This window comes from Nyctereutes procyonoides, unplaced genomic scaffold, assembly GCF_905146905.1.
Source record: "Nyctereutes procyonoides isolate TBG_1078 unplaced genomic scaffold, NYPRO_anot_genome, whole genome shotgun sequence".
Classification (NCBI taxonomy): domain Eukaryota; kingdom Metazoa; phylum Chordata; class Mammalia; order Carnivora; family Canidae; genus Nyctereutes; species Nyctereutes procyonoides.
The window spans coordinates 11,747,031-11,767,500 of record NW_026575036.1 but is presented as its reverse complement, the minus strand read 5'-3'; the positions used below and the strand labels follow the sequence as shown (position 1 = coordinate 11,767,500).

General features: G+C 37.0%; 1 protein-coding gene across 1 annotated transcript in view; it reads right to left on the bottom strand.

Moving 5' to 3' along the window:
* Positions 1-20,470, bottom strand: part of STK38L (serine/threonine kinase 38 like) — an 81,115-nt gene that overhangs the window by 16,981 nt on the left and 43,664 nt on the right. The window contains exons 2-5 of the mRNA XM_055318797.1: positions 13,612-13,756; positions 9,840-9,891; positions 2,990-3,112; positions 2,650-2,733 (exon numbers count right to left, since the gene is read on the bottom strand). Coding sequence (XP_055174772.1) covers positions 2,650-2,733; positions 2,990-3,112; positions 9,840-9,891; positions 13,612-13,745 — 393 coding nt within the window. The 5' untranslated portion in view covers positions 13,746-13,756. The remainder of the gene's footprint in view (positions 1-2,649; positions 2,734-2,989; positions 3,113-9,839; positions 9,892-13,611; positions 13,757-20,470) is intronic.

Genomic DNA, 20,470 nt, shown 5'->3' with positions numbered 1-20,470 from the left:
GTTTTCTAGACAATTTCATCTTGTCCCATTACTCTAAATATGATCAATATGTTGATGGCTTCCAAATTATATTTCTAGTCAAACTTCTCTCCATATTCTCTCCATATTCCAGCCAACTTTCAACTTAATATCTCCTCTTGAATATCTAACAGGCAGCTCAAACTTAATATGCCACATTTTTATGGCATATTATGAATAAAAATGTGCCACATTTTTATTCCCACTATTTCCAAACCTGCTCTTTTTTCAGTCTTTCTAAATTAGAAAATAACACTATCATGTATCCCATTCCTAAATAAAACTCTAGGTATTATCCTGATTTTCCCATTTTTCCCTCACTAACCTCACCCATCTTCTTGTCCTCCAATAAACAGGATATCACAGGAAAGTCTTCTGGCGCTTCCACTAAAACATATACTTAATCTGTCTAAATTTTCTTCAGCTTCTCTGCTATAAACCACAATCCCATCCTGGCTGGAATTGGTTCACAGTATCTCAACTGGCTTCTCTGTTTTTTTTTTTTTCTTTTTTTTTTTAAAAAGATTTTACTTATTTATTCACGAGAGACACAGAAAGAGAGGCAGACACAGGCAGAGGGAGGAGAAGCAGGCTGCCTGCAGGGAGCCCGATGTAGGACTCAATCCCGAGAATCTGAGAATCCGGGATCACACCCTGAGCCAAAGGCAGATACTCAACTGCTGAGCCACCCAGGTATCCCTGGCTTCTCTGCTTCAACTCGTTTCCCCTATCAGCAAGCAAAGGGATTGATTCATCTTTACAAAACATCAATCAGACATACCATTCCCCTTTTCAAGTATTTATTTATTTGAGAATGAGCAAGAGAGAAAGCACAGGCAGAGGGAGGGGCAGAGGGAGAGGGAGAAGCAAACTCCTTGCTGAGCAGGGATGCCAGGCTGGATCCCAAGACCCCGGATCATGACTGGAGCCAAAGGCAGATGCTTAACCCACTGAGCCACCCAGGCGCCCCACCATTCCCCTTATAAAACAAGAGTGTCCTCCCATTGCATTTAGAATAAAACTCAGACACTCTATCTTGGCTTTCAGAGCTCTAAGTGATCTGATCCCCTGCCTACCTCTCCTACCACTCTTTTCACACTGAATTCTAGCCACAATAGCTTCTTTCTCTTATCCAAGCAGGCAAGGATTACTCTTGCCTCAGGTCTCCTGCATTTGCTCCCTGAATATTTATTCTATCTGACCTCTGTCATTCTTCCTCAGTCTTTCATCAAATATTCCCTCCTTAGAGAAATATTTCCCGATCTAATTCTTCCTCCTAACCCCAGATCATCTGCATCAATTTATCCTTTTGTAAAAAGTTCCTTTGTAGTCCTTTTCAATCATGACTATTTGAAATAGCTGTCTGCCTATTTCCCCACTATTAGAAAAAAGTAGGATCAGGTTTGTCCTGTTAATCCTGTCTAGGTCTATGTTAACCCTAGAACACCACAGGCACATTTGGCACCTCATAGGCACCCAGTAAATGCTTGCTGAAGGCATGAAATAAAAATAAAGTGAAAAAATGCAGTGAAAATTCAAGGGGGGCCATTTTAAATAAAAACCAATATTATACTGCTGTAATAAGTAAGTTTTAGGCAATTACTAAAAGGAGCCTCATGTGTAAGGAAGGGGCTGGTGGACCCGCCCCAGCAGCTCCCACTCCCTTCCCCAAGGCTGGTCCAGCTGAGGAGAAGGAAGTAGGAATCAAAGTAAGAAGAATTGGAGGAGTCTAATGAGGACATGGACTTTGGTCTAATTCTATTGATCTAATACTATTGGTATAATACTATTAATGTTTTCAGATTTATGGCCAACGCTTATACTGCATTAAGTCACAGGAAACAGAGAGTCCAGAAGTATGAAATTGGGGGAGAAGGGGTTTCCAGATTTTGGAAATATGTAAAATCAGCAAATTCTTGGGAGAATGGTCTTGCTTAAATGTGATAGGGATTAAGAAAGTCAGAACATAATAAACTAATAATATCAACTATGCATAAAGCATATAAAGTATGCTTTATGTTCAATGAAGTCAGAAAAGAAGTATTTTATTATGGATCAAATTCCTATGGTGATGCTCTAACCCCCAGGGTGAATGAATTTGGAGATGGGGCCTCTAAGGAAATAATTAAGATTCCAGGAGGTCATGGAGGGAGAGTGGGATAGTGTCCTTGTAAGAAGAGGCACCAGAGAGCTCACCTTCTTTCTCTGTGCACACACCAAGAGGATGCTCTCTGGGGGTTTGGAGGGAAAGCAGCCATCTGCAAGCCAGTAAGAGCACCTCACCTGAAATCAAACCTTGCCAGAACCCTGATCTTGGACTTAGCCTCCAGAACTGTGAGAAAATAAATTTCTGTGGTTTAAAGCCACCTACTCGGTGGTATTTTCTTTCTTTTTTTTTTTCAGTGGTATTTTTTTATGGCAGCCTGAACAGGCTAATACATTTTCAGATTGTAAATTTGGAAGAGATTTTAACTATAAGAACTTAAGGAACAATAAAACAGGCTATCAAAAAAGTAATAAGCTATAAGGCGTGAGATATGCAGACTTCTTTTTACAAATTCCAATATTAATAATTACTCTAACACCTAGTCGGTGGTAATCCTTTGGTTTTATGTGTTAAAGAACTCATACCTGCTCTTTTTCAAGCATATCAGCTTTTCTCAATATCTTCATTGCATAGATATGCCCTGTATCCTTCTTCTGGACCAGCCGCACCTAAAATGTAAAAATTTACCATATTATCAATGTTAAACAGTCACTACTATTGATTTAGGAGCAAAAGGTGAATTCTTTTAAAGAGATCAGTGTTGCAATTTGCCATTGTTCATATTTGTTTATATTTTAGAAATTCTTAAAATTAAGCTATTTTGATACATTAAACTTTTAATACCTATTAAACTATTGGAATACATATTTTAAGCTTTCTTAAGCTATATATTTTCAACAGCAGTTTCTTTAAAAAAGAAGTAACCTCTCCAAATGCTCCTCTTCCTATAACTTTCAGAGACTCAAAGTCATCCAAGCCAAGTCTGGTCCTCTTGAGCCGTAAGAACTCTGTTTCCTTTCGGGCATGTTGTGATCGGCGTAACTTTTTCTATTAAAAAAAAAGACAATTTAAAAGGATGATTCTAAAATTTAGATTGCTATAAAGTAATCCTGTAATATTTAAAGTATATAAAATGGGGGGTGAAGTATCTTAAATATTACATACTAGTGTTAGAACTTATTTACCAAAGTTGAGTATTTGGTAAGCTTGGAAAGAATAAAACAATCTAAAGAAAAAACATTTTTTATTTTTACCAATTAATAAATCTTTATTCTTGGGTGAACTCCATTAAATATTTCATCTTAATGAAGTTCATCATATATTCATATATATATATGACCTTAATAAATAAATAAAAGTTAAGCTTTAGGAAATGCTAATAGTATTCTGATCATGAATTTTACGGTCATGCAATCTACTTTGCTTCAATTCTCTAATTTCCAGGGTAGTTCTGTCACAACTACTGAGACTTAGGACACCAAAAATAATATTAGAGCAGCATTTCCATGATTTACTTATTTTTTTTCCATGATTTACTTATGATAGAACTTTCTTCTTAAATTTTAATAAACTGCTTTGAGATTTGTCACACAACTTCCTAAAATATGAAATTGCAAAAAAAATAATTACATGAAGAGTTCATTAAAATATTCAAGTCAGGAATTTCATAATGCACTCTCCAAAGATGACCAAAAAAACTCTAAGATTGATAAGAAACATCATAAAATACCTGAAGGTCACATTTGGAAGAGGCATTTACTTCATTGTTCTAAACCTCATTTTCCCCCTTACCAAACAAAACTCTGCTGACATTCCATTAGTTCCTGGCAGAAGTCGTACACAGTGGGAAATAAACAAAATGAAAAAAATTAAGCACCTGTTCATCTTCAATTGAACCCTACCAGGCTTTCAGGAGTTCCATTTTGAGGAAAGTCAAAGTCAACAGAACCAGAACAGCTCAGAAACACTGCTTACAAACGCAGCTCAAGGTATGACCACTGAATGGTGTCTTACTACTCCTGCATAGATGTTTTCAAAAAGGTAAGGCAAACAGTCAATTAATTGGAAATATGTAAATATGTATCACCAGTGCAACGGAATTCTTATATTTCTTTCTTTTTTTTATAAAAGAGTTTATTTATTTATTCATTCATGAGAAACAGAGAGCGAGAGGCAGAGACAGCCAGAGGGAGAAACAGGCTCCATACAGGGAGCCTGACGTGGGACTGGATCTCTCGGGTCTCCGGGATCAGGCCCTGGGCTGAAGGCAGCACTAAACCGCTGAGCCACCGGGCTGCGAATTCTAATATTTCTAATAAAATTAATGTAATAAGATGAAATCAAGGAGTTATATCTTTGATTTAAACATCTTTTAACAGGGCAGTCTGTGTGGCTCAGCTGTACTGATGTATATCAGTTGTTGTACTGTCGTACATCAGTTAGATGTACTCAGGCACATCAATGGTAGAAACAGTGAAGAAAATTCTTTTGTGGGCAGCCCCAGTGGCACAGCGGTTTGGCGCCTCCTGCAGTCCGGGGTGTGATCCTGGAGACCCAAGATCGAGTTCCAAGTGGGGCTCCCCGCATGGTGCCTGCTTCTCCCTCTGCCTGTGTCTCTACCTCTCTCTGTCTCTCATAAATAAATAAATAAAATATTTTTTTTTAAAAAAAGAAAGAAAATTCTTTTGTTCAAAAATGCCCACTGAATGATTTTTAAAAAATAACTGATGTACTATATAAACAAAAGAGCTCCCCCAAATCAGCTTGTTTTTTAAACTAATTAAAAAGACCACATGGTGGCACTATAGTATCGTGTCTCTCAAAGCAGTAAAGAGGTTTGGAGGGGGGGTTGTTTTAATTATATAAATGAATAAATTTAAGAATTTTGAAACTCTTCCATGGCTTCTAACCTTGTGGTCTATAAAATGGAGTACAGTTGGGTGTAGTTTCAGAAACTCGTCTAATCTGAATGGAAAAGATGACCTCACTACATACTTTCATAAATTGTGCTCAAAATCAACAGAAAAGAGGCCACTAAAGTAAATAATGTTCACTAATATTTAGTAGCTTGTGTAATACAGTAAGTAAACAATATTTATGTAGTCGTAGTCTAGGGTACAGCTATTTAATGGCAAAAAGGGAGAATCACAAGTGTATGGAACACATAAGTCTATAAAAATGGGACATCACTATAACATTGTTACGTTACTTAAAAAACAAAACCCTATTCCATGATATTAGTCTTTTTTAAAAAAGATTTATTTTTATTTTATGGAGACGTAAAGTAGTGTAAGCATGGGGAGAGGAAGAGGAAGAGGGAGAAGGGAAGCAAATTCCCCTGCTAAGCCGGAGCCCAGACCCCACGACCCTGAGATCATGACCTGAGCCAAAACCAAGAGTCCAGTGAGTAACCAACTGAGCCACCCTGGTGCCCCCCTGGGGGTTAGTCATAAAATCAGTGTTGCAGTCCAGAAGGAGGTGAAACAAGCTACAGCTAAAAAATATATTGATGGAGCACTTGCGTGGCCCAGTTGGTTAAGCATCCAACTCTTGGTTTTAACTACTCAGATTTTGAGATGGAGACCCCACGTAGGGCTCCACGTTCAGCTGGAGACTCCCTCTGTCCCTCCCTTCTGTACGCACTTGCTTACTCTCTCTCTCTCAAATAAATAATTAAATCTTAAAAAAATACACTGATGACAAGATGAGCACTAAGTAATGTACAGAATTGTTGAATCACTATATTATACTAATATAACATTGTATGTTGACTATATACTGGGAATTAAAATTTAAAAACTACTAAGTTTTTAAATTTAAAATTAAATAAAAAATACATATATATATTGATGAAAAAAGCACGTTGATGTATCTGCTCATGACTTGCGTAGATTAAGTAAGTAGCCTTGAAAACCAAATAATGTTTTTGTGGTAATCATATCCTTTCTCGCCAAAGAGGACAACAAAAGCTGTGGACACACTTAACATTTCATAGCTCCCTTTTGCAGCTTAAATTTGCCTATTTTGTTTTTCCATTAGAGTGAATAATATTCCATGTCTGATGAGATTTTCTTAAGTGAGACAAAACTAGACATACATCGTTTTTTCCCTTTCTCCATTCCTTTTTAAATGGGCGTTCCTCCAATTCTCGATCTGTGGGATGCTCAGTTTTTGTATAAGACAGTGTACACACAAATTCTGAGATACGAAAGAGTTCAGCTGGCAACTTCATCTCCACATATATGTTCTACATGAACTACATTACATGGTTTAATTTTCATAAGTAATTTTCACAAATTATTTCACGAAGATTTTCTATTATGAATAAGTTAAGGATAAATACTATTTTTCAATTTAAAACTAGATTTTTATAAAACAATTTTATTTTTCAAGAGATCCACCCCAGAGGTCCTGGGTGGCTCAGTTAGTTAAGTGTCTGAATTTAGTTCAGGTCATGATCCCCAGGTCCTGCCTGGGATCAAGCCCCATGTCAGGTTCCCTGCTCAGCAGAAAATCTCCCTCTCTGTTTGCCCCTTATCCCACTTGTGCACACGCTCTCTTTCTCTCAAATAAATAAAATCTTTATTTTTTTTAAAGATTGTATGTATTTATTCATGACACACACACACACTCACACACACACAGAGAGACAGAGAGAGGCAGAGGGAGAAAAGCAGGCTCCATGCAGGGATCCCGACAGGGACTCAGCCCCGGGTCTCCAGGATCACACCCTCAGCTAAACCGCTGAGCCACCCAGGCTGCCCAAATAAAATCTTTAAAAAGAAAAATCCACTCCACATAATGATAGTTCCAACATATTTAATATTAAGGTTAGAGGAGAATGTCTATTTTGTAGAATTTGACATAATCTAGCATGGAGACTAACAATAAGCATTTGTGGAATTAAAATATCTTCACAGAAAAATATTAGAAGTTTTATAGTTATTATTGGCCACTATCTTTAGGTATAAATCATATCACATTTTCTACAAGTTAATGAGGAAAATAGCTCTAAATGTACTTAGCACTTCCTGCTGCATAGAGGTTACAAACTAGAAGCTGTATTCAACCCACAGATGTATTTAATTTGGCCTGCAGGTTGTTTTTAAATACTTGAATTATTTGCCAATATTTTAAAAAGCAGGTGATTTCACATAGAAGTCCAGATTTCCAGCCTTTCTTGAAAAACAGAAACTTGGCCACACTGGGTCAAAGTGGCAGTCAGTTGCCTTTTGAGGGACATCAGGTCTCTAATTGGTCACAGTCTCCACCATTGATGTCAATCATCAGGTGACATATAAAATGGGGCTGATGTTCTTGTTTCCTTTCAGTAAAGTGAAAAGTAAAGTTTATCAAAAGATAAACTGCAAGGATCAGATATTTTAGAAAAAGAAAAAAAAAGAATCTACTTCATGGAAGTGAAAAAAATGTTCTTGGGAATTGAATGTGAAACAAAGTGTGTTGGTCAAAAAGACTGTATAACCTAAGATGTCATGAAAACATCCTACCCATCTTCCCTATTCATGTTATCTGCTTGACCCCTGAGCATCTGTTTTTATAATTTCTCTCTCAAGATTTCAAATTAGGATCTTCTGCTTAAGATTTATATATATGTATATATAATGATATGTAATATGCATTAATATACTTATAAGATTATTAATAAGTTATTAATATTAATGAATAAATGTAAGAAAAGGTTGTTTAGCTTTATTCTTTATTGATTATAATACATATTTAAATCACTACCTTTCTCGAATAAAGTCTAAAGAATTTAATTAAATGAGTTTTTTAAATGTTTCTTGTAGTAATGTTATGCAAATAATTTGGGTTTTCTAAATTGAGTCAGCTGATTAACAAAATAACCACATTTGGTGCAAATCATAAGATACTTTATTTAAACATTCCCAACAGCAAAAATACAGGTACAGTCCTAGGAAAGGTATAGGGAAGATTCAAGAATGGTTTGATTCCAAATCATCATTTAGAATACTCTTTAAATACAGAAATTCTTTTCTGATCCCTGAAAAATTAAACTAATTAATCTTAGTTATATCTCCCTATTGCCTAGAAAACAAAGTGTACATTTCTTAGTAAACTACTACAAGCCTAGCATTTCCATTATGTGCTGTCAATCTATATTGCTATTTCCTTTACTGTGTCCTTTCATTGTTCTGTAATTATTTTGTATATATGTCTTAATCCTAACGTAAATCTACTTATTTTTTTAAGATTCAATTGTTACCTTGTTTTTCGTTTTTTGTTTTTTAAGATTTTATTTTTTTATTCATAGACACAGAGAGAGAGGGGCAGAGACACAGACAGAGGGAGAAGCAGGCTCCACGCAGGGAGCCCTACGTGGGACTCGATCCCGGGTCTCCAGGATCACGCCCCAGGCTGCAGGCGGCGCCAAACCGCTGCGCCACGGGGGCTGCCCTCCATTGTTACCTTGAAACCTTTTCTGATTCCTTATATAGAATATCCTTGTATTTTCAAAATTTGCCACATTCTATCATGTATACATATTTTTTACACACATACATATATCATGTCTCCTTCTAATTGGTAAACTCCCTGAGAGAAAGGTCATTGTTCACTTAATTCACCAAATATTTATTTTATATATGGCTCTCCGCCATTGCTGAAGGAATAATGCTGAGTAAGACATTATGAAATTGCTACTGTGGGGAGATGATATTTGAGGGCTGCCACAGGGACAGGAACAGTGTTAATGTAGAATGTAGGAGGAGTACCTCAAGAGATTAGGGAAGATTTCCCAGTGGAACTGAGGCCCAAAGTGAGACCCAGAGCTTCTTGAAGAATAATGAGAATTGGGCAAGAGTAAGGAACTTCTAAGCAGCAGAAAAAGCCTATGAAAGGTCTAAAGGCAAGCCTGTGGAAGTTAAAGTAACTCAGTAGTGGTGGCCAGCATGGGAGCGGGGGACAAGAGATGTAGCTAGAGAGAGAGAGCAGAGGCCAAACTGTGAAGGGTCTTGCACATTAATGTTAAAGATTAAAGACTCTATCCTTATCCAAGAGTATTTGGGAGCCAATGAAAGGTAGTAAGCAAAAGAGTGATGGATCAAACCTGTTTTTAGAGAACTCTGGATGGAGTGTGCAGAAAACCTGGGGGTGGGAGTACAGCCCAGATTGCAGGAAGAGAAAGACCAGATGGAGGCATTTTTCTTCAAATGAAACACACAGTAGTTTAAAAGAGGGTAGAGGCATGGACTAGAGAACTGGATGGTTTTAAGCAATATTCAGGAAAAAATATGAGAAGATTTGGTAATTCGTGGATTCTTCTTGGAGCCCACTTTTCTTGTTTTATGCACTTAGGATCCTATAGACCCTGTTCACTAAATCTATGTTCTAGAATTAAAATAATAAAAAGGTGCCTCCTTTTAAGGATCTCCATCATAGCAACAAAGTAAGAAGCCCATATTCAAATAACAAAATCTACATTACCTAAGTTATAAAATCATCCGATATCAATAAATGAAAAAGTCACCAGGGTTGTCATTCAACAGTAATTAACCCCCTCCCGACCCTGCACGAACTTTCTTGGGATATAACTGACATACAGCACTGCAAGCTTAAGGTCTATAACATGATGTTTTGATGCACATACATATCATGAAATAATTACTACAATAAGGCTATCCATCACCTCATATAAGTAATTTTTTTATAGTGAAAACATTTAAGATCCACTCTTAGTAACTTTTAAATATATAGTATCATTAACTACAGTCAGAGTAATTATAGCTAACATTACCTCTTCATCTGCTAATCCTTCCTCTTCCATGGCCACTTCTAATTTCTTCTGCCTTTTCAAAGAAAAAATAATTTAAATTTTAAATACATTCCTAACTATTACCATTTAAGAAATGTTCACTTATTTATTTGAGCTTACCACATCAGTTTTCTATGCTAAAAAAAAAAAATATTTCAAGTTGAATCAAAATAACCACTAAGAATAGTTTTCTTTCTCAAAATACAAACCCAACCCAGATTTCACTTTGTCATACTGGCCAAATGAAAAATTTGCCTCTAATGCTGCTCAAATCAATGATTGGCAAAGGTGACTAATGTTCTAACAAGGAAAATCTGTTGTACTATTCAAACCACCAAAATCATTAACATTTATCAATGTTTACATTAGAAGAAGTATACAAAGGTAACTATAGTGACTCAAAGTATAAATATTTAAGGTGGATATTCCTGCTTGAATCCTGATCCTAATAATTATTAGCTAAATGAGCTTGTGTAAGTCCTTCATTTGAAGTCTAAGCTTGGCATCCTAATCAGTCAAGAAAAAATGTTCAATGTAATTGAGTGTATTTTATTCTGATTCTTTGAAAACTATACATTAAAAAAAAAAACATTAACCACCGGAACCTTTGCTTTTCTAGGCATCGCCAAGTCCAGTTATACATCATTTTTAAACGACACCACTGAAGTGAGTTAACCTAACCACTGCAGGGGGATGGAGAGAAGTGGGGGAAGGGTAGATGAATGAAGTAACTAGTAACTACAGAGATGCCTGTGATACAAATTTCGCAACTCATTTCCAACTGAATATCAATTATTTTATTTCTATAGTATTGGTTTTTCCTAATGATAAAGCTGAGAGAGCTCTTTCGAAGTAGTTTTGGAGTATGTTAGAATAAGACTAACTTTCCAGGATTTAGCTACAGGGGAATATAAGGGTTGAGGATTGAAATCATCATATACATTTTCTTTTTTTTTTTTAGTGTTTGTCATCTATGATACTATGTCTAAAGGTAAGCTCTTTCCTAACCCATTATTCTTATGGGAAATTCATCACAAAAATATCTAAAGCCTGTTCATAAATCAGCACCCCAATGACAATGATACCTATTGACATGTTCTCTGCCTACTTCTTCAACATTTATAACAGACACCTTGGTGCTTATCACACTGATTTTTTTTTATCCTTTTATACACACTATTTTTCTAAGCCCAGCCCTTAGGATGGAATAAGCTCAAGGCCTGCCATCATGAGCCTCTGGGCACTGCAGGGCTGCTTGTTGAATGACTTTGAGTTTTCTCCTCTGCAGACAGAATCCACAGTGTAGGAGGACCACTAACCTGGGAGCGCCCATCAATATACAAGCAATTTCATTCTACTGCCAAATCTCTACTGCCCCCTCTCCCGTACTTGCCAAAACTAACACTTCATGAAGTCATCCCTTACTCCAGAGAGAGAAACAGTAACCGTCACCCATTTCTACCATATCTAAATGAGAAGACCTGGGACTTCTCTTGTACCTTAAAGAAAACAGTTTTCCTCCTAAATGCTCTGACATTTTGTTCTGATTCATACTTTATTTGGATTATGTATATATCCAATGAGTTAAGCCTTAAAAATTCATCACATGTAGTCCTAAAGCACAAGCTTTGAGAAAAAGGGGGCTGATTGTTGATTAGGACTTCCATGGCACCAAGCTGAGACTTTTTTTTTTTTTTTAAATAACAGCAGATACTTTTATTCTTTTCTTTGTTTGGAAATAGAGGGCAAAACCGAATTACTGAGAGAGTTCATCAAGAAAAGACAAGTCTTCAAAATTCTGATTCATAACTTGTCTGCCTCCTGATAAAGCAGTCTTTCTTTCCCTGATTCTGTTCTACTTTGTTCATTCTCCTTTGGTGATTGGATGATTTCCAGAGACTTTCATTGTATTCACAATTAGTATAATTACTCATATGTTTGGATTCATTTCTGATTGCATGGTTTCTATTTGTGTCGACTTTTTGGTGTTTCAGGATTTTTTTTTTCCCCTTGCCTTATTTTGAACCAGGTTTTTTTCTCATTCCGTGTTTCCCTTCTACCAGTTTGGAAGTTAAAAACTCTATTAGTCTGAAATGAATCGATCTTTGCCACTCTGTATGTTGTACCTCTATTGAGGAGATACAAAGACCTCTAGGAACACTTTAATTCCACTTACTTTCCTCCTGACTGATAGTCTACCATTGGAAAATATTTTAATTCTACTTTTAAAAATGTCTAAGACATTATTACCAATGTTGTTGTTGTTTTTATGCCATTCGTGTTGAGATATATCCACACATTTACACTCAGATCCATTTATGATCACTTTCCTTAGACCTAAATTGAATCTTCTGGAAGTTCTGCTGATGCTGAATTTAGTTTAACCTGCCTCCACTCGAGTTTCTTTCTTCACTTCCTTTAGGAACTTTGGTTGGAGATGTTTGCTCTCCTCACCATTCTCCGTATTTCTTAACTTTCCTTCATATTTTCCTACTCTGTGTCTCTAGGTTGACTTCTGAATAATTACTCAAGTTTTATTTTCTAGTTCAATTTTCTGCTCAGCTTGGCTGATCTGCAGTTAGACCTGTCCAACATTTCATACCTAGCTAGGCACCACATCTTTCCACCTTTCTTAATCCTAAATTCTGTTCTATTGTTGTCACCATCCTAATTCAAGCTTCCTTTTCATGTGTCTGGACTACATCACTAGCCTTTCTTGTTTCTTACCTCTCTACACATAATCCATTCTGTACATCACAACTAAAGTACTCTTCTAGAGAAACACCCAAGATCATTGATTCTGTTCAAAAATCTTCAAGGCTCTCTACTCCCAAGAGAATAGCTATATTAACATAGTGTCGGGCAGCCCCGGTGGCGCAGTGGTTTAGCGCCGCCTGCGGCCCAGGGCAAGATCCTGGAGACCCTGGATCGAGTCCCACCTCAGGCTCTCTAAATGGTGCCTACTTCTCTCTCTGCCTCTCTCTCTCTCTCTCTCTCTCTCTCTCTCTGTGTGTGTGTGTGTGTGGTGTCTCTATGAATAAATAAATAAAATCTTTAAAAAAAACAACAACAAAAAAAAAACAAAGTGGTCTAAGGCTCCCAGGATATGCTGAATCCAGTTCAAGCTAAATGGCTCTTGCTTGACCCAGCACCAAAGGTGATTTCTTCTGTCTGTAATATCCTTCCTCCTGCTCTTTTATCTTTTTCTTCTCCCATTAATGCATATATAATTAATGCTCTTCCTTGAGAGCCCTGATAAATGCCACTACCATTTAGGAAGTCCTTCCAGTTACTTCAGTCAAAAGCAATCTCTCCCTTCTTTGCCCTTCTCTTTGTGATGCTTTTCACTCTTTCATGTAATATTTATGGATATTAACTCTCTTACTAGAGTTTTCTGAAGGCAAAATAACATGTCGTTCATGTTTTTATTCTTCCACCTGCACTTGCACCCTATACATGTTTTTGGATAATTAATAATATTAACTATTCATAAAGTATAAAGATATAATTTTATGGTTGGAAATGTTTTATTTAAGATATCAGTTGACATGTGATATTAACGTATAGGTGCACAGTCAAGAAACCGTTCTGTGAAAATAACTAGAGACACTGTCAGCTTGAATAGGAAACCTAAAAACATCATATAAGGATCCACAATATTTATATTATTAATGGACAACATGTCTATATTCTCCACTTGCAACACAACAGCTTATTAAACCAAACAGAAAATTCTGACCAGCCTTTACTATACCTGGTTTCTCTCTCTTCATGCTGTAAAATTAGGTTGCTGTAAAAATTCTCCAACGTGAGCTTGGCCACGGTCACTCTTTCCCGGGTATGGTTGCTCATAGGAAAGGTGCTTGTGGTCCCTGCTGTCATTGCCATAGTAACTGAAACTGAAACAACATATAAACACAAATTGTTCAGGAGAAAAACACTTTCTATCCTCATATTCTTAGCATCTTTAATAGGCTAATGTGCATCCTAAATCCTTAAAAGGGGAACAGATAAAACTTGCAGTGGTGTTCTAAGGAGCTTCCTTTAGGCATATGTAATTTAAGTTCACAAATAATTCTCATCAAACACAAGAAGTGCCTGTTACATTTTTTCAACATTTGGACGGGGTAAAAAAACTTAGAAACTCTAACAAAGAGCAATATCCAGGGGTTCCAGATCCGTTTCTCATTTGTCCAGATGATCTGAACCTGATCAAGAATTTTCAAATTGCTTTGCCAATTCCTAGGAAGAAAAACAGCCAAGACCCAACTATGGCTATCCAAGGTCCATATGGTCCTTTCAAAAAGTGGGATCCCTGGGTGGCTCAGCAGTTGAACGTCTGCCTTTGGCTCAGGATGTGATCCTGGGTACAAGGATCCAGTCCCACATCAGGCTTCCTGCAAGGAGCCTGCCTCTCCCTCTGCCTATGTTTCTGCCTCTCTCTCTCTCTCTGTGTGTGTCTCTTATGAACATTTTTTTTTAAATCTAAAAGAAAAAGTGAATACTGAAAAAACCAACCAACCAAAATCATCTGTGATGCCTCTTAAATAAAAGCACAAAGAAATAACACCTAAGTAATGCTTGTGGAAGTCAGAAAGAAAGATGTGTGATAAATTCAGGGTATGGCCTTGGAAGGCAGTTGACTGGCTGCCAAGGGACTTTGTAGAGCAAGCTCTGACCTTCAGCTTCCAGAGACCCAGAGTAATCAAATTCTGGAAGCTACTTTATCCTAACAGAGTTCAAAAGAGACTGATATGTATGACATAATAGCAATTTACTGATTTACACACTAAGAAACTGAGCAACAAGGAACAGAGACTTGCATCTTCTGGCAAATGTATTCCATCCTTGCAAGCAAGCCAGATGTAAAGCCTTTAATTAGGATCAGAAGATTGCTTGGTGAGCATGGCATCCAAACAAAGAGAACTGTTACTCAATTTAAACATTTAATGGGGGATGCTTGGGTGGCTGAGTGGTTGAGCAGATCTGCCTTTGGCTGAGGGCATGATCCGAGGGTCCTGGGATGGAGTCACGCATCAGGCTCCTGACAGGGAGCCTGCTTCTCCTTCTGCCTATGTCTCTGCCTCTTTGTGTCGGTCATAAATAAATAAATAAAATCAATCAATCAATAAATGTTTAAGGGCGTCTGACTAAGGCAGATTCTTAAAAATAAATAAATAACAGACTGATCACTATCTCACCCAAGGTACTTTAAAGTAGCTGGAGATGGCCAGCACTAAGTTCTCCTGCTGACTGGGCTTTCCCAGATTGAGGAAAAACTGAGGAGCTCGAGCTGAGCAGAATTATTACTGAGCAAAATTTTGGGGGACATTTTTAACACAAAAAAATGCTACGGGGATGCCTGGGTGGCGCAGTGGTTTAGCGCCTGCCTTTGGCCCAGGGCGCGATCCTGGAGACCCGGGATCAAATCCCACGTCAGGCTCCCGGTGCATGGAGACTGCTTCTCCCTCTGCCTGTGTCTCTACCTCTCTCTCTCTCTCTCTCTCTCTCTCTCTCTCTCTCTCTCTTCTCTCTCTCTCTCTCTCTCTCTCTGTGACTATCATAAATAAACTAAAAAAAAATGCTACGGAATTCAAAACAATTCTAAACAATTGTATGCATCAACAGTACAGAAATAAATATGAAGTTGTATTAGATATGAATGTAAGAATCTGAGGTCTTTATAAAAGAGGGATTAAACACAAGATCAGGTTTCTCCCATCATAAGAAGATGTAATGAGTTTAACTCCAAAATTCAAAGGTGGATGTTGAGTAATGAAAAACAACTTCCAGACACTACAAACCTAATCATGATTAAGCCTTTCCACTCTAGTTATACATACATACCTGAAAGTATAGTATACTGTGTTTAAAAACCAAATTAGAGCAAAACCTATTCATCTTTGTAATAAAGTATTATAACATCTGGCAAAGTGCTGAGAACAGAGTAGGCATTCACTAAATGATGGTAACAGAACTCAAATTTAATGGAGTTGAAATTATATGTTTCATGTGTAATAGTTTTCTTTGGATTAAAAACTACAGAATCATTTAGTGTTATGTTAATTTCAGGGGGGAAAAATCCTACTTGAGAGATATAATTGCAGAAAAAGACAAAATCCCAACCCTAGTCTTGATTAAATAATATCCTTTAGAAATGAGCTTTAAAAACAAGAAAAAATAATTTCCTTCTAAGCAGACACAAATAGGCTTTAAAACTTCAAATTAAACAAAACCAAGAACAAGAGTGACCAAATTATTACAAAGAATGATCTAGATGACTGGCACTTATTATATTGCAAATTTATTCCTCTAATGGATTTAACACTGTCCTTTGTCTTTTACTGAAGCCCTTTCTTTAGTCAGAAAAAGAACAGGATACAATTTGCAAGTCTAGAATTCCTGGACTGATAAAAAAACAACACTAGGTGCCCTTGAATTTCCTGTCCACATGTTTTCTCCAGACTCCCCTAGTCATTAATGGAGACACTACCAATAGTTAAGTCCAACATTCTTTCGTTTATCAAGCCTGGGGAAAGGCGATAACAAATCTGGCAGTCAAGCTACCTATAAATAGATGTAGTGTCTCCAATCATTTGCCATCAAACTTCTAAAGTAGGAAAACAGAATTGCTTTACCTGACTGGCAAAACACACTACTTAACTGGGGATTTCACCTTACATACCACTTATTAGAGAAAAGAGTATCCTTAATGCTACTGTATTACCTTGGAGTATAAAAATGTTTCTAAATGCATTTAGTTGCAACCATAATGCCCTGAGCTACTATAGGTCCTCAGATAGGAGACTGTATATGCTGGGTCCCTAATATAGAGTAGCCACAGCTTCTTTCCTCTAAGGCAGTACAATATGAAGAGCAAGAAATTCAGTCAGGTAGAGGCTCAAGTTCCAGCACTAACTCTTACTAGTTGTATTATTTACAGCTAACATTTACTGCAGATTTACGCTATGTACCAGCACAGCACTGCACAACTCACTGAGAATGCTGAGGATAAAATATAGTCCCTGCCTTAGGGAGTTCACAATCTTATGGGGATGCAAAAAAGGGAGAAATTGGCTCTTCAACGGTTTAAGAGTAGTCAAAGGTTTCACAGAAGAGGAGATACTTGAACTAATCTTGGAGTGGGTGGGGAGGAATAAGGGTTCACAAGTCAGGGCAGGGGAGGAAGAGGTGTAAGGGTATGAAACAGACTGATACACATGAGTTTAGACATGGCTTGAGTATATTCAGTGAAATAGCAGAAGATGAAAGTAGAGCTCCATAACAGGTAGGAGTTATGATAAAATACCTTTCTGCCTGTTAAAATACACTAAGCATAAATGCGAGTCATTCAGGGCTTTTAACTAAGTGAAAGGTAACAGCCAACAAATAACATTTACTGAGCACTTACTACCCAAGTATCAAGAACTCTCCTAAAAATGGTACGTTTTAGTGCAGTTAAGCCTCTTGTCACCAAGACCCTAAGACTGAACTTTACCGCCTACCTGCATGTACCTACCAACCTTTGTTCCACATTTTCCTTAAGTTCTTCTTTCCAACTTATCTCTTAACTCAGGCAAAAGACCCAAAGGGCATAGCATCCCATTATGGAAACCAAAACTACCCCTCACACTAGAACTGCTATGGGGAAGGGCTCAGGAGGCCCAGACCACTCAGATCAGTTTGAGCCTATCCGCCCACTCATACCTGCACAGATGGACCATGGGGTGACCAACAGTGACCTCCATCTCATTATGATGCTAAATTCTCCACCCAAAAAGGAGCATAAGCCTCATTAACATAACAAACATGCATGTCTAGGCATGTTTCCTTGAGACACATATGTGACCCTATGCCTGCTTCTACATATGATATAACAAGGATCTCCTTTCTAAATATTCACCCTAACCCTAAATAAAAGGAATCCATTCGCTGTTGGAGAATCACAGCTCTGGAACACATTCCACAATCTCCTTATTTGCTGCGAATAAAGTTGACTGTGCAACAACTCCATCTGATGTAGTTTCCATCTGTAAGTCAACCAAGGAACTAACTCATGTCAGTTCAGTTATATAACCACCTCTAAAATCCTGTCTGATTGGCACTTCAGAGAGATTATGCTAGTACAGGGAGGATGGTGAAAAAGCTGGGAGTAGATTAGTTTGAAGGAAAGTAAATCAGGTTAGGGGGACACAATAATAAATGGTCACGGGTTACAAACTTGTGGCCTGCAGTCATATTTTGTTTGACTTGCACCATGACTTAGAAATTAGAAGATTTCACACAAGAATTCAGATTTCTAGTCCTCTTGAATAATCGGCTTCGTCAAATATGAACCCATATTAATGCCCAGATAGAGAAACAGCAGCCCCCTTGCAATACAGGACATCCTGCCCAAGTCCACCAACAGCATCCTCCTTCACGCATTTTATTACCTGACTGCTTCTGGTAAACATTTGAAATCACAATCTCTGGTTTAGTATAAAATAAAGTGGGCCTAATTTAAGATAGTAGCAGAAAAGATTAAAAGATGGACTCAGATATTCAGCTGGAAAGACTGAAATCTATAATTACCTCTGGGTTTTAGATTGGGCTAGGTGGGTAAATGGTGATATCATTAGCAAGAATAGGAATTATAGGAAGAGCTAAATTGGTAGGGAAAGAAAATTAAGTTCAAGTCTGATTCTGAGTTATGTCACCAGACTCAGTTTAAAATTTGTGCTTTAAAATGTGTATCTTAAAACAAATAAATAAATAAAAATAAAATGTGTATCTTATTTTTTTAAAGATTTTATTTATCTGAAATAGAGCAAGAGTGAGAGAAAGAGAGAGAGAGAGAGAGAGAGAGAGAGAGAGAGAGAGACAGACAGACCAATGCGGGGAGGGGCAGAGGGAGAGGGAGAAGCAGGGTCCTAGCTGAGCAGGGAGCTCAATGCAGGGCTCAATCCCAGAACCCCGACTGAGATCATGACCTGAGCTAAAGGCAGACACTTATCCAGCTGAGCCACCCAGGAGCCCCTAAAATGTGAATTTTAAAGATTTATATTTAGAAATGTAAAAATAATCTTGTTCACAAAAGTAGCAAGGAGAAGGGGATGGAGAACAACATTCATAAAATACCTAAGAATATCTTGATCAAAAACCAAAAAAAAAGCCTTTTTATGAGGAAACCTAATCATAGACTGTGGAAGAAGGGAAGAATTATTCAATTTATTTTGTTGGAACAACTGGTTATCTATTTAAGCAAGCCAGATGTTCATTCCAATCCAAGGGTCAAAACAAATTTCAAATGGTTCATAGCGGTGAACATAAAAAATAAGAGGAAAAAAAAAGGAAAAGAAAAGGGAAATAAAGTAAAAAAGAAAAATTAAACTTCAAAAATTTACAAGAAAATATAGATAAGTAACTATCTGATCTTTGAATTGACAGAAACTGTATTAAAAGAAATCACAATAAAAACAGTGCTACATATCACTACATAAAAATTTGGAATATACAGGGGCAGCCTGGGTGGCTCAGCGGTTTAGAGGCACCTTCGGCCCAGGGCCTGATCTTGGAGACCTGGGATCAAGTCCCACATCGGGTTCCCTGCATGGAGCCTGCTTCTCCCTCTGTCTGTCTCTGCCTCTCTCTCTATCTCTCATAGACAAATAAGTATAAAATAAATAAAAATCTTTTTAAAAAATTGGAATATACAAATATGGATATCAAACAAGATTAAAAGACAGTATTGGGAGGAAAACTGAAAAATAACGATGTATACTAAAAGTATATGTTGAAGTATGAAAGTATATGTTAAAAATAACAAATTCATTTCTTAAAATGTATGAAAAGCTTACATTTTAAACATTAAAGTTGTATAGGGAAAATAAGGACCCTAATAATAAGTAGATAAATAACACTGATTGACAATATATAAATAAAAATAGCTAACATCTAGAAAACATTCAATTTTCCCAAGTAAATGGAAACCTTAAAATAATACATACGTTCCCTGTGTGAAAATAGCCATAATTTAGGGGGAAACCCTTTTGGTCCAGGCAATCATGAGATGACTTTCTCATATACCATCTGTTGTGTGTGTGTGTTTTTTTCCAGCTTTACAGAGATGTAATTGACATATAACATTTATAATGTTAAGATATCCCAAGTAATGACTTGATACATATAAATACAGTATATACATACATCATGAAATGGTTATCATGATAAAGTTAGTTATCCATCACATCGTATTTTTTTTTCATCACATCGTATATTTATAATTTTTATGGGGGGGGAGTTTTTAAGATTTATTCTTAACAACTTTTAAATATACAATACAGTACTGTTAACTATAGTTACCATGCTGTACATCACCAGAATTTGTAATTGAGATTTTGTACACTTTAAGACCACCTCTACCCATTCCTTTTCCCACTGCCCTTACCTTGGGGCCCATGGCAACCACCAACAAACTGCTATTTCTAGGGAGTTCAATTTTTTTTTAGATTCCACGTGTAAGTGAAATCATACAGTATTTGTCCTTTTCTGATTTATTTCACTTAGTATAATGCCCTCGAGGTCCATCCATATCGTCACAAATGTCAGGCTGTCCTTTTTTTATGGCCAAA